The 15322-nt window shown below is 32.3% G+C and overlaps 1 protein-coding gene across 1 annotated transcript in view; it reads right to left on the reverse strand.

Annotated features, from left to right (window-relative positions):
* LOC140623592 (bifunctional heparan sulfate N-deacetylase/N-sulfotransferase 4-like) overlaps positions 1–15322 on the reverse strand; it is a 285724-nt gene that overhangs the window by 240286 nt on the left and 30116 nt on the right. The window contains 2 exon segments of the mRNA XM_072810036.1: positions 11263–11893; positions 11895–12477. Coding sequence (XP_072666137.1) covers positions 11263–11893; positions 11895–12232 — 969 coding nt within the window. The 5' untranslated portion in view covers positions 12233–12477.

Below are 15322 nucleotides of genomic sequence, written 5' to 3' on the forward strand. Positions count from 1 at the left end.
GTCAATATTTTAATAACATTGCTTGGTGACAGGTGATGATTTATCATGGTGAGCATTGAATCATATGGAATTGTCAAATCACTATGTTGTACACCTGAAAGTAATGTGACATTGTATGTTAACTATGGTTTAATAATAAAAAAAAAATTTATGGGATCCCTGGGTGGCTCAGCAGTTTGGTGCCTGCCGCCAGCCCAGTGTGATCCTGGAGTCCCGGGATCAAGTCCCACATCAGGATTCCTGCATGGAGCCTGCTTCTCCTCTGTCTGTGTCTCTGGTCTCACATGAATAAATAAATAAAATCTTTTAAAAAATAATTTAAAAAATAAATTAAATAAAATTAGATTATTACACTTCATAAAATATGAGGATATGAATTCAAAGACATACCGTAATGTCTGAGATGATAAATAATGAAACTAACTATGAATGTCAGAAACAGTTAAATATAGTAATCAAATTATTGAAAAAAATCAGAAGAATCATTTTCTTGAACTCCATTATCAAGAAAATTAGCTTATTTTGCAAAATGTCAGGTACTTTCTTAATTTTATTCAGTTAGATTATTTAATATCCATAGCTATCTGTTGAATATGTTCTATTTATTAGATCTCACTCTACAAATGAGGAAAAAGTGTGGCACATAAGATTAAGTAACTTATAGTTAAAGACCAACAACTCAACAACAACTCAAAATTCTAGTTAAAGACCAACAGGGTCAGGATTTAATTCTTACCTCAAATTAATGTTTGAAGTATTATTTTCACCTACAATGATAATAGTTTTATTCCCACCCAAAATAAGTTTCCTTTAGTGAAACATGTTCATGTCCAGAAAACAAGCAACTTGTATTTAGATCATATTTGTTTGAAGCAGAATTTTAAGATTGAGATGAAGTATCTTCCCATCATTCAGCTTCTATGCCAAAAAAAACCCAAAACCAAAAACCAACCAAACAAAAAAACCCAAAACGAAAAAACAAAACCAGCCCTCTGTTTCTGTGTTTTGCAAAAAGAAGGCTATCATCCCTAAAATTAGATGATTTTAAATCTGGCTTCTAATTTCTTTTTCTTTTTTTTCCCCATTCCAGGACGAATAATTGGTTGTATGTTATTTTGTGTCATTATAATGTAGCTAGGTAGGGACTTATTTGTGGTTTATTCTGTGGCAGCTTTTTGTGAGAAAGCTTTCTATATTGGAAAGTGTTGTCATTAATTGATTTTGAAAGAGAGCAATTATTCTTTGAGTATTACATCTCTGTTATCTTTTGGAGATTTAATTAGATTCACTAGTTTAAAAAAGATTGTCAGACTATATTAAAAGAAAACATCAACAATACGGAATTCTATTCTGTTACCAGAAACATAACTAAGCCCATAGAACATAGAAAAGTTGGTACTAAAAACACACATAATAATTTAGCCAGCAAAATTGCCAAAGTAGAACTCTAGTAATATTAAACAAACAAAAAAATCTTAGTAAAAAATGAAAAATTGTTTCAGATATGTTGGAAGTCATGTCACGATAATAATGATAAGATTTTAATTCATTAGAAAGATATAATGATAATAAATGTCTAAAAAGTCAAAAAAGCAGAGCTATATAATATATAGACCACAAACTGAAAGCATTAGCAATAATACTGGAAAGTTTACCATATGTAGCTATGTATATCTACCAATGTAGATATAGACATACCTCTCACAGGTCAAACATATAAAATATACACAGATCAGCAAACAAAAACTTAGAAAGGATACAAAGGATTTGAGCAACACAATTAACAATCTTGTGCAAAAAAGACTACTAGATCTCTGAACCTGGAGAAGATAAACCCTTTTCAAGCACACATGTAGGAGGAACCTGAAAGAAAATGGTATGTTATTGGAAAGGTGGTGGTAATGTTTTATATCCTAAGCTAAGTGGTATGGATAAAGCTGTTCTTTTTATCATCCTTTAAATAATATTCATCATATACACTCTTTAGAATATATTAAATGTTTCAAATGTATAATAAAGAAACACAGCAGAAGAATATTTGAAAAAAGAAAGTAGCAGGTGGAAGTTATCAACCCCAGCAAAAAGCTAGAGAGCTCAGTTCAGAGTAGACATGAAAAATTATGAGTTGAATGAAAATAAAATGCAATGCTTATAACTACTTAAATAGTTTAATCCATTATCCAAATAATAATAATAATCAGAATAATATTCTAGCTGCCTCAGGATTATATAACCAAGATGTTTTATTACAAGATAATTTATTTCAGAACACACTGCATATTTCTATAGGGAGTATAAAAGGAGCAAGTATTTGTTTTGTTTTGTTTTTCTCATAGTTATTCTTTAGAAATGAAACCATTTTGTGGTATCTTCTGATGATGATCATAACAAAAACATGGTGGCCTTAGCTAAAGAGGCTCATTATAATCTTAGCATTAATCACTATTTATATCATCACAGAGAATGACAAAATATACAAAATGAATCAGAAAATATCCCTATGAATATCCCCAGGGCTTTTAGGCACTAAGAATGAGATTTAAGAACTCTAATCAGGGTTGTTTTATACCTTGCTGAGAGTTGGCTAGCTTGGTTGCTTTTACCAAAATATTTTCTAACATTTTCTGTTTCCCATGGAGACAATTGCTACATCTTAAGTAGCAAAATGGAGCTCATGGACTTTAATTGTGTTCTTCCCCTGGTGTATCAAGGGATTGTTCTCTGCTCAGTAATTATCTCATACTGTAAATTAACCAAAGTGAGCACTCATGTTAGTGTTGTATCTATTACTATTTAACTGTTTTGAGTGCAAATGAATTCAGGAATGTCCAATTTTAAATTAAAATATAATTTGTATAAAAAATCTTTAAAAATTATTCTGGCTTGGTAACAGATCTTGTTTTAAAATGTGCTATTTAAAGATGTAATAATTAATTGATACCCAAAAACCAGGTTTAAATATAAGTATGCTTCTGAAACCCTTGCTTTCCAACAAAAAAGCAAACATGTTTGGAATAAAGAAATAAACACATGAAAACTAAATAAAAGTCTTTCATTAGGATATAATTTTTGGGCAAAATAACTGAAAATGAGGATTTAAATTTCTTGTTCTTTTTATACTCAACCCCTAGACATGACATTTCAGGAATATTTATGGTAAAGAGTTATTTGGTGCCCCTCACAATCAAGTTAGGAGGGGATCATATTGCAATTCTTGTTCATCAAGAGGTTATTAATAAGAGGGGAAAAATAATTCAAAATGCCAAATTCCAGATAAATAATTGTGCCTTCTCTGTTGAATGAGCACTGTGCTGTTCTCAGTTAGGCATTCCTTTAGTTTTATTTCTCTGAGGACAATTTTATTTCTCTGAGGAGCATTTATTGAGGTTTAGGCTTTCTTCCATGTAATTAATTGAAAAGGCTGTCAGGATGGCTATCTTAGTACACGAAACAATTTTCCTCTGTAAGAAACTAACTTGTCCTAATCTTGGGTTTATTACAGGATATCCAAAAGATGCATTCAAATTATTTTCTTCTTTCATTCATTTCCCTTTAGTGATCATCACTAAGATTGCAAGTATTAAGCTTGATGATTTCTAAATCTATACTGCCACCTCTGATAGTGTCTGAAATTTTAGATTTGCTTTTTTTTATGCCCGTATCTGGATATCCCGTATTAAATCATTAGACATTAAATCAAACTCCTCATTTTCCTAACACCTTTCTTTCTGCCTGATTCTGCATATGTTGATGTATACACCCAGGAAATTATTTTCTATAATCTGAGAATTGGAGAGGTTAGTAAACATGGCCAGAGTTAACTGATCACTGCTGGCACTGAGATTCAAACCCAAACCTATATCATTGTTTCCTAAAAAAAAAAAATCTTAGACATTTGTGACAGTCTGGGTTTGTTTGCTCTGCTACCTACTAGCTAGATGAGTATCTTAATACTGCCAAACCTCATTTTACTCATTCTGCAAATATGCAAAATATTTCCTTTTAGTGTTGTTGTACTGTTTTTAAAGATTTTATTTATTCATTTGAGAGAGACACAGAGAGAGACAGAGAGAGAGAGAGAGAGAGACAAAGAGCACGAGTTGGGGGGAGAGGCAGAGGGAGAGGCAGAAACAAACTTCCCGCTAAGCCAGAAGCCCTATGCGAGGCTCAATCCCAGGATCCAGAAATCATGTCCTAAGCCCAAGGCAGACGCTTAACCAACTGAGTCATGCAGCCACCCTAGTGTTATTATATTAAATGATATACTGCCTGTTAATGATTAGTACAGTGCTTAATATATATTAATATGCTAAATAAATCCTATTTTTAAAAATATGGAAGAATTATTATTTCTATATTGTTGTAATAGGTTCTTTGACAGGACTCCACAAAAAACATATTGCTGGTTCAAACAACATATTTTTCTTCAGTCCCAGGTCTGATCATGTTACTTTCCAGTTTAAAATTTTCAGTGACTCAAATAGTATCCTTTTGTCAACAAAATTCTATAATATGGCCACAACCAACATCTTCAGCATTCAATAACATTTACTTTACTTTCTTACTTAATTATCTAACCAAACACAGATAGCTTACCATTCCCAAAACTCTCCTGATATTTTTAGCTTGGGCTGATCCACCGACCATGAATATTACCCCCCTATTGATTTGCTAGTGTTCTGTCTACCATCAAGAGGACTCAAATGTTACCTCTTCCATAAAATTTCCCTAATTCTTAGAAGAAATACTATAGCCCCTTTGTTCCCATTGTGCACATTTTGTCATGGTATATATCGCATTCTACCTTGTAATGTAGGTAATTGTGAACATGTCCTGCCTGTTCTAATGAAATCAAGAACTAAATATTTTATGTTTGTGTAACTCTATAATAAAAAATGACATATGAAGCCCATAGGTGAGAAATATATAATGATTTGGTCATTGAATTAAATTACATGAAGTTAATAGGCAACATGTAAATGTTTTTAGTTAAATGTCCAATTTAAAAGGCATTTAACTAAATGTATTTCTTTTTTTTTCATTATTATCACTTAAAAGTGTACTTTTATATCACTTTGGTATTTTTTTTAAGGAGAGAATCTGTTTACTTCCATAAAGAAATCTTTTTTTGGAAGAGATAGTTTTTTCTTCCATTTTCACAGTCAAATGTATGAAAAATAAAAAGTTCAGAAAAGAAAAAAATCTAAGACATTTACTTTGAGCTTATAAATAAAAGAAGGAAATTTTTTTAAGATTTTATTTATTTATTCATGAGAGACACACACACAGAGAAGAGAGAGAGAGAGAGAGGCAGAGACATAGGCAGAGGGAGAAGCAGGCTCCATGGGACTCGATCCCGGGTCTCCAGGTTCATGCCCTGGGCCAAAGGCAGCACTGAACCGCTCAGCCACCCGGGCTGCCCAGAAGAAAAATTTTTATTAAATACATCTACATGGTGGCTGTCTTCTTCCAAGCCTGTACACAAAACTCAAGTTTTGTTTGAGTTTTTCTGAGATCACTACTAACTTTGATAAAATACATTATATAGAGCATCTCTTTTCAGTCAGGCCAAACTCAGCTTACAAAATACTTTAATTGACACGGTGGTTCTAATTATGCTTGTATAGAAAATGAATCATTCTTTCAATAAGCCTCTGATAGTGCCTGCTTTTTTTTGAACCCAACTGAGCACCTTCAGATAGTATATCTAATTCTTGCAGCTGGCATCTAAGAGTTTCATGAGATACTAAACACAGTCCTTCCCTTAGAGTCCTAAGGACTAAGGAGTTCTAGGTCAGTGTCAGGGCTGCAATTTCAGTAAGGCTTGCTGATGGTTCCTCCTCTCATCTGTACAGTGTTATTATTATGCCTTCCAAGTTCCTTGTCATGTCCGCTATGCTGAACGCTGAACACCATGTTATCATATGTTGTCACAACCTACTCTTCTATAAGTAGGGCCCTGCCTGCTGTGCTATTTTTCTCAGGTAAAAGACTTTCTTTGCCTAAAGACTAATCCCAGGACTGGGTACCTTCAGTCTGTTGCAAAATATCTTTGATAAAAGCTAATCCCATCTGTCTGGGCCATTGCCTAACTGTTAAGTTATACTTACTGATTGCGTGTCTTGTTCACTTAAAAACTGCCAAAGAACTTTCAGATGCTGCTTGCTTGATTGTCTGGCTGGGCAATCCACTGAATCCCTATTGCCTGGATTCTGCATTGCTGAATCTACACTGGTTGATATGTGTCAAAAATGGATTCCATTTATCACATATAATTTTTACTCTTCAGTTCTCTTTTTCATAGTGATGCATTCAATCTAGGATATTAAGGATTCTATAAAAAAGTTTCCCTATTAATTTGTCAGATATAATAACCTGTTTCAGTTATAATTATAAAATGTTACAAAACTAATCTTTTCAATTACCAATGTTACCAGTCATCTTCTGTGTTGATATTCATAGCACCAGTAAGTTCCTGTTTTCTTAGATCATGACTTAAAGAAATCATAAGATTTTTTTCCTTTTCTCCTTCAACCCTTACCCAAATGATTAATTCAGATTTAAATTTTTTCTTCTATGATAGATTTCTTCTTTCCTATTTGTAGTAACCTGATCCCTGTTAAATGTGATAATTCCTACAGAAGTTTGAACTGAGATTTTATTTAAATATTCACTTAATAATAGAAAAAAACCCTTATCAAATATTTTCATTATGTCATTTTCTTGTGTAAAAGGGGTTTTCAAACAGCTATTGGAAGTAATCAAAATTCATTTGCCTGTATTGCAAGATCCTTTATTTTTCCTCTCCTTTATAACTATTAACTTCTTTCCTCTTTAAGTCATTCAATTTGCACAATTTTTTTGCACTTTAAATCTTTGAACATATGATTTTCAATTCAGGAAACATGTAGTCAAATAAATGCATGAAAATATCCAGGTTGAGATATTGTTAAACTGTTTTATCAGGATCAAGCTTTGACACTAGTCTAGGTACAGATCCATTTAAACACCATGTGGGAGGAAAAAAAGAAAAGGAAAAAAAAAGAAACTAATTAGCTTGCTGACCTCATTTTGTTGTTATTGTTGTTGTTTTGATTCCAGGTTTACAATACATATATTTTTTTCCTAGTTCTGCCACCTACTTAAAATATACACGTCTCTTGTTTTGAAACAAACCTCAAAATTACCCTTATTTTTCTTAATGTAGTAAATCAATTCTATGACTAATTAGTCCTGCACTCACCAAGAAGTTAAAGACAGTATAATAATTGTCAAAGAAAGGTTTTCAAATCATGTCTAAGTTTCCTTGCTATGTACTTTCTCATATGTGCATGTATAAGAAAAACTGTCTCATTGTCTAATTTTAGGAGTTGGTTCATATACGTGAGGATGCTAAATGAGGGTTAAGGCCAATGATTATTCAAAGACTCAATTTAAAGAGAGATCACCATATTTTGGGGTCACTAGGACCATTCTCATGAGAAGTGGAACAAAAGATATCTTTTGAAATACAGGTAGATTCAGAGAACATGTTTTAGTCAAGGTACAGAAACTGAGAAAAGAGGTCAAGGTATACACAAGCAAGGTATAGCTGAGGAATAGACAATCGGCTAGCCTAAAAAGAGCAGTGTGTATTGAGAAATATTAAGAAAAAATGTAGAGAAGGTAAATTGAACTGGACCATATATAACCTTAAAATAAGTTTAGATTTATTAGGCAGATGATGTCTTAATGTAGTCTTATATATAGTAGATGCTCAATAATAAATAAATATATATATATTTCTTTAAGAAATGTAAAGACACATAAAAATGGTAATAATAATGTTTTCTTGCGAACAGAGAAAGTAACAACAGGTAACAGAATTGATTAAAGAGCCAAAATTATTGGTAAGCATCAATAATAAAACTGATTTCATTGCCCATGCGGAAGCTTATATTCACCATGTTCATATTTCCAAAGCCTTCATTGGGAAAGAATATTTATTCTCTCTTAGGACACTATGAAAAAAGAACATATTACCTTAATTTTACCAAACATTTATGATTATAGCAAATGTTCCAACCAAGGGTAAGGGATTTCGATAGAAATCAAATCAGTGGGCTGCAAGAAGCTTTTTAAAATTAAAAAGTTAATAATCAGGATGGCCCTTTATTATTTTTGCTTTCCCTAAATGCATTATTGCTTAACTGTTACCACATTTGGAATGAACATTACATACATGTAATTAAAGTGATAGTTGTTTTCAAAACTAGCAAAGAATAAGTTCAAGTGTATAAGACATCATCCTAAATAACCCAAGGTCATCCTGCTAATAGAAGTTTAGATGTACAGGAGTATTTTGTGATTGCCTCTAAGACCACACAGAAATATTACCAGGTCAAAACATGACCATATTCTCTGACTTTACTGATAGCTAATATTTTACAATCTTTTGAAATATAATGTTTCCAGAAGATTATATACATGAATAATATTTCTCTTATATCTTGAATTTTTGTATGTAAGATAAAATTTTGGCAACAATTAGATGATAGTTACTGCAACTGCCTGAGTTTAATTTTGCTTGCCTTGGAAATGAAACTACTAATTTCTATCTCAATGGCTTTGGTTGGAAGAAGGCATGATGAAATCAGAAAAAGTATGTAAGTTTCTAGAAGAAGCTAGATATATGGTAACTTAGGTCAAATAGAACCATGTAGTGAAAAGAATATGAGTTTTCAAGTTCAATAAAAAACAAAACAGAACAAAACAAAACTCATGCTCTTTCCACTGCATCAAATGCTGCACCTTAAAAGTGTTAATTCTTTAGTGGTATGATCCAGAATCTCTATCTCAAAATGGGAAAATGTGTGCAAGCTAAAATATGCTAATATATTTTTTGTCAACAGAGTGAGGTGGTGTTACAGGCAAAACTGTGCTTGAATTTGTTGTTAAACGCTCCCAGCTATATGCTCCAAGTTTAATTGTGGGATTGGCCGAGGGAAAGTCCAATCATATACATAACCAAGAATTTTCAACCATGATCTTACAGCCTTCCCATATATGTTCTATTGAGGAACAGGACACTTCTACTCTCTATTTCAGTATAATATAGAAGAATTTCAGTGGCCATGGAATACTCTTGCTTTAGAAAATTCAAGGATGTCTACGGCCATACCACCCTGAATGTGCCCGATCTTGTCTGATCTTGGAAACTAAGCAGGGTCGGGCCTAATTAGTACTTGGATGGGAGACAACTCAAGAAGACTTTGAGGGAGGGTAGAGGGTGGATTTCTCTTCATTTTTACCAGTGTATGATTAAATGTTATAATACCAGAAAAGGAACATGAGGGTGAAGAACATGGGAGTATTGAGAACTTTTCTACACATAATTTAAAATTCTTTTCTATAAAATCATATTAATCCAAAAAAAAGGTCAAAATACAAATCAAATGCCAAGGACTGAGACTAGAATTTTTATGTTTGGAAAAATGTATTTCCTCTTGACTTTTAAGTAACCAATAGGGTAATAATCCTCAGCTTCAATCAAGTTTCTGATATTCCTTGATTAGCAGTTCTGAGGAAGAATCAACATCAAGAAGGGCAGAAAAAAGTATTTTCTTCAAAGTGACAGTGTTTGTGTGTGTGAAGAGTACATAAGTAAGATACATATGTACATATACACAAACTACATATATATCCATATACACATACAACCTTTCTGGCCCTCCCTGTGCTTGTGAAGTTGTTCTAACTTTGGTTAAATTTCAGTATTCTATTATTCTCTTCAGGGTCATGTCACTTAAGAAGTCACCAGTGAATATTGTATAGTGGTGAGTAGCTATTTGTTTTTATTGAGAGTAAGTGAAACAGCTGAATTCAAACTGAAAAAAAAATTTGTTAGAGTTATAAAAATGTTTTAAATTACATACTTTGTTAAACTGAAATTAGAAAACCCTCTCCTTTTAGGATTTCAGGATAGAAATCACTCAGAGAAGATTTTGAAGCATATAATCTCTTCTTAAGTTTATGATCTTGAAATCGAAATAAAACTAGAACTTATATTAACTAAAGAAATAGTAAATACAAAAAAGAAAAAAATCAGAAAAATCTAGACAGAATTCAAGGGGCATCACTTAATTCTTTTATAACAAAATCCAAAATGAAATATTTGGGTACCAGTCAAGTGATGCTTCATTCAGTGACTCATTAAAAACAAAGTTCACCATTCACATGTATTTTGAACATTTTTAAAAAGTGAACTTATATCATTGGTCTTAATCATATTTTACTATAGTGGTTGTAAGGTGTTAGGATGGGAAAAATGCTGTTATTTTGAAGTAGTATTGAGGTTTCATCTTTGGGGGATAAAAAAGCAAGAGTTTAAAAAACATGATATAATCTTAGCAATCTATAGTTCTCTTATAATTTTAAGTTGTTCCCTGTTTTTTCTGTTCATATGTTTGCTAAATTTATTCATTCAAGAATGAACTTGGCTATGTATGGGACAAGACAGGCACAAATGAAAATATTGAATCAAGATGAAAAAGAAGGAATTATTCTCAGATTACCCACTTAACCTAGTATACCATATCTGGCTTTTTTATTATCTAATAGCAATTGCAGGGTGAATTTGTTATACAGTCAATTTGATCATAACTAGAAGTGCTAACACTGTCGTGTTACCCAAAACAATATGATAAATTAATAAAAGAGATAATAGTGGAAGATTTTTTAATTCAAGTCCAATACAGTTTCCCTGTAAAACTATAGTTTTGGTTATATCTATATTTACAAGTGTATGAACATTTCATATAAACAAACACTATGCTCACCTGACGTTACAAAAGGTCTTAGGGTACTTCTCCATCTTGTATTTCAACCACCATTGTCAAACCCAAGGAGGGCAAAGGGATTAATGGAAAGATCAAATTTTATGACTATACTAATCTCACTCTTACAAACTGCAACATATGCTAGAATAAGAGAACCAGTTCTACAGGGTTCCACCCGGGACAAGTAAGGTCTAAGAAGAGACTAGGAGATTAAGTTCAAATATTTTTCTGGGATATTTTAGTTTTTTCCCCTCTGAAGCATCTTGGTATGTGTGTGAGGAGTAGTCAAGGCCTAGTTCAAAAAATTTTAAATGCCTTTTTAATTTCAAACATACCTCATCAGAATATTTCATGCTATTATGAATCTAAAATATTCAAAATTATATTTTGTCAATACCACAGTTAGTGAAATAAAAATTAAGATGTTATTTATAAATATTCTTACCTTTACATCTTTGACATTCATCCTTGTTCCCTCTTTCCCAACGAAGATATCATCAATGTCCACAAGAATATATCTGTCCAAGGACAGTGTCAGCCTCTTCCCTGACAAGAAGGAGATGGCATCTATGAAGATGAGCTTGTGTAGCCAAAAGTTTAAGTTGTTGCCAAAAAGAACTCGCTGAATTCCATCATGAAGTCCCAGATCTTGAATCACTGTCGCATAGAGTGATTTGCTAGGTGAGGATGAAAGGGATTTTTCTGTCTGTGATTCAGTTAAAAGCACAGGCTGGTAGGTTGAATGATTATATTGGAAAATGGTCCAGTCTTCCCCAGGAAGAGGACCTTTCTCAACCTTGGGGGCTTTGGTAATATGCAGCAAAGGAGACTGAGGGTTGACAAAACAGTCCTTTAGAGCTAGATTATTGAAAAGGTTTAATGGAAAGCCTTTTAATTGTGTACTTGGTAAGCTGTTCTCATTGGCTTTATGAAAACCAATTATACTAACACTGTATTCCACACAGTATTTTTCTAAAAGCTCTCGATTCCATGAGTCCATGCTGACATACTTCAGAATATTTTCATAAATAACTAAAATATATTTCCCTTTGCCATTATCTGTAAGAGGAGGTATTGCCGGGGGCAATGACCATTTGGTACTGAAATCTGCTAGACTCCAGGATAGCTATGATATCTTGGCCAAGTTGAGAGTATTGGCTCTCCACAAATAGGAGGACAGTAGGATCAGTTTTGGATGTATCAATAGGTTTAACTGTTTTTAGCTCCAGTGACCGATATGGTAGGATTTTGATGTCAGCACATTCTGCTTCTGCAGTTGTTTCAATAAGTGTCATTTCCTGTTTATAGCCAGAGTAGAGGAAATAGGCAGAAATTACAATGCTCACCAAGCAAAAGGTAGCTAAGAGAACAATCAATGTTCGAAAACTTCTCCGAAGCTTCACGATAAGATTCATTTTTTAAAATACTGTTTTGGAAGCTTTTTCTGATTTCTTTTCCTAAAGTGTCATAGTGAATAAAGTATGAGATGGTGCAAATATCACTTCCCGCAAGTTCATGTAACCATTGCAAACCATGTAAAATGTTTGAAGGGATCACAAGTAAGTTAAAGCTGGAAGACAATAGAGCAGATCAAAAGTTGAAGAACAGATTTTGAATATGTCCAATACCAAATATTGATGCAGAATCCTTTAAACATTATCTGAAAAAAAAGGAGAAATGTAATGACTAAGATGCAAATACAGATATAAATATTTATATGATAATGATGTTTATATATTAGAAACATACATATCAAAGAGAATTTTAGCATGTCAATAAGATAAGATATTAATAACTTAAAGTTTACAGTCTAGGTTTTTACTATTAGAGTGAATTTCTTCATGTTCTCAGGAATATAGAATCTTATTTGATCTATATAGAATCTTATCTAATCTATATATATAGACATATATATAAGATTATTGGACTAAATGATTACACTTTATAATATTATGTCATTACTTCTCTTCCATAGTTTTATGTTCTGAAATACATTTTTCTTAGTTGGCAATTTAAATAAAATTCAATCACTGGAAATATGTGTGTTTATGTCTTAGATTTTGGAAAAAAATTAAAATAATCTCAAAAATCCATAATTTGAAGTTCTACAATTTCTTCACACAATTTAATTCTCCATATTATATATATATATATATATTTACATATAGAACCATAGATATATATATGGAGAGAGAAAGAGAGAGACTTGAAATTTTGCTTATGAAAGACAGTAAATCAATTTGAAAAATCTTCCTAGTGACTTCATATTTACTTTAAAGGAAAGTTAACTTCCATGTTAGGGTCTTACAATATTGTTATCAAATATAATTCTTTAAGACAATTATTTGCTCTCCAAAAACTTTTCAAGTGTTTCAAAATTTTATTCCCTATAAACAAATTAAATTGTATTTTACTGAAAATAAATGAAATATATCAATAAAAAGTCATTGGTTTGGTTAAAATATATAAATCAATTATACCATATCCTCCAGTTTTCATGTATATCTGAAAATGTTTATAAAGTACATTTTAAAACTAAAAGTTACACAATATATATAATAAATATTGAAAGAAATTTGTAATTTGCCAAAGGAAATTATGCAGTCTTGTATTATGTCTATGACTAGACTTCTCCAAGCTCGTATATTTGATTAAAAAAAACATTTAAGCATACATGGAATTGCCCCATCCCCACCCTTCCAACTCCCATCATTCACAAGAGCAGAAATCTATTTAATCCACATACCTTAGGGGTTTGCTTAATACTTTAAAAATAAATTTAGTAGGAATTTTAAAAGAAACTAAATGTATGACAATTTAATAGTTTGTTAAATCCTTATCTATTCTGACATTAAAGATGTGATTTTTATTTTTGAATACACAAAGGATGAGATGTCAGTTTTGCATATTAGAACAGCTCATCTTAATATGCAATAGTGAAAAAAATTAAAAAGCATATGGAACTAGAATCTGCCAACCAAAAGAATAAATAAAATTTAAATGTGACATTTATTTAACATTAATATGTTCAGAGTTGGAAAAATGATAGATACATATTATTGCCATTGTAGCTATGTGAATTTGAATGTGAGTATGAGTGTGTGTGTGTTTTAACCTAAGGAGTTATCTTTTACATTCAATCCTCCCACTTATCCTTCCCTAACAAAAATTAAAGAGTAGAAGTGAAGAAGTCTGGAAAATAAAAGGTGGTATACCAAAGATGTTTACTAATGTTCTATGCTTGAGATAGGGGATGGTTTGGCATAGTTTGGGATGTCAAAGTAATGTAGCTTGTGATTTGTCTGACTCTCTTATTGTGAACTAATAGAAAAAAATTATACACACGCACACACATAACATACATATCTTCCCTCTGGCACACAACTCCTAAAACACTTGTAATTTCCTAAGTGATAGGAGCACTAGGAGCATCTTTTGTTTCAATATTTGGTCTTTGACCCTGATTCCTGACACAGAGCTCCTAAAGCCTTTGGAATTTCCTGGGTGATAACAGTATCTTATTTTCTAATGAGGCAATGTTTGGTGGGCTCCTGGTAGTCACTAGAAAGACCAACCCCTGTTTAGAAATTTAAACTTTCAGTCTTGCCCCCATCCTACAAAAAGAAGAGAGGGACCAGAAATTGGGTCAATGATGGATCATGACCAAATGATGAAGCCTTTCTAAAATTCCCAATATTTGGGGGTCTGAAGAGCTTCCAGGTTTGTGAAGACACCCACAAACCAGAAGAGTGATACACAGAGACAGAAACTCTGACACTTCGGACCCCTACTGTACCTTACTTATATTTCTCTTCGTCTGACTGTTCATCTATACTTTTTATCATTCAACAAACTGGTAAATGAAAGTAAATGATTCCAAGTTGTGTGAGCTTTCTAGCAAACAATTGAATCTGAATCGAAAGTGAGGTCATGAGGGTCTTTGATTTGTCTCAAAGTCAGAAAGCAGTTATGGAAAACCTGGGATCTACTACTTGGAATTGGCATCTGAATTGGGTGGGGTCAGTCTCCTGGGACTGAGCCCTTAACTTGTCTGCATTTCTGGGCAGAATCAGAATTGAATTGAATTGTAGGACACCCAGTTTGTGTCACAAAGCATGCATTGCTTGTTTTGGGAAAATCCATATATCTAGAGTCAGAAGTGTTACGAGTGTGTTAGTAGTGTGAGTGTAAAGAAGAAACACAAGAAGAAAAAGTAAGTTTACTATGCACTTAGCTAGTGTTGTGCCACTCACAAAGAAAAAAAAAAAGCAAGGCAGCATGTAGGGTAGGAACAACAATTTAAGAACCTTGGAAAGGTCAAATAAAATTGAGATCATTTTTAAAGACACATATTAAATGAGACATATAAAATTAGGGATATTCATTTAAGGATAAAGGTTGAAGACATTAAAATGCTTTTCCAAAAGTCTAAAAAGATGTGCCATGCGTTCTTAAGGAGTCTAATGGTTATACTAAAGTTTTTATTTTAACTTAATCTAATGCAT

This window comes from Canis lupus, chromosome 33 (assembly GCF_048164855.1).
Source record: "Canis lupus baileyi chromosome 33, mCanLup2.hap1, whole genome shotgun sequence".
NCBI lineage: Eukaryota > Metazoa > Chordata > Mammalia > Carnivora > Canidae > Canis > Canis lupus.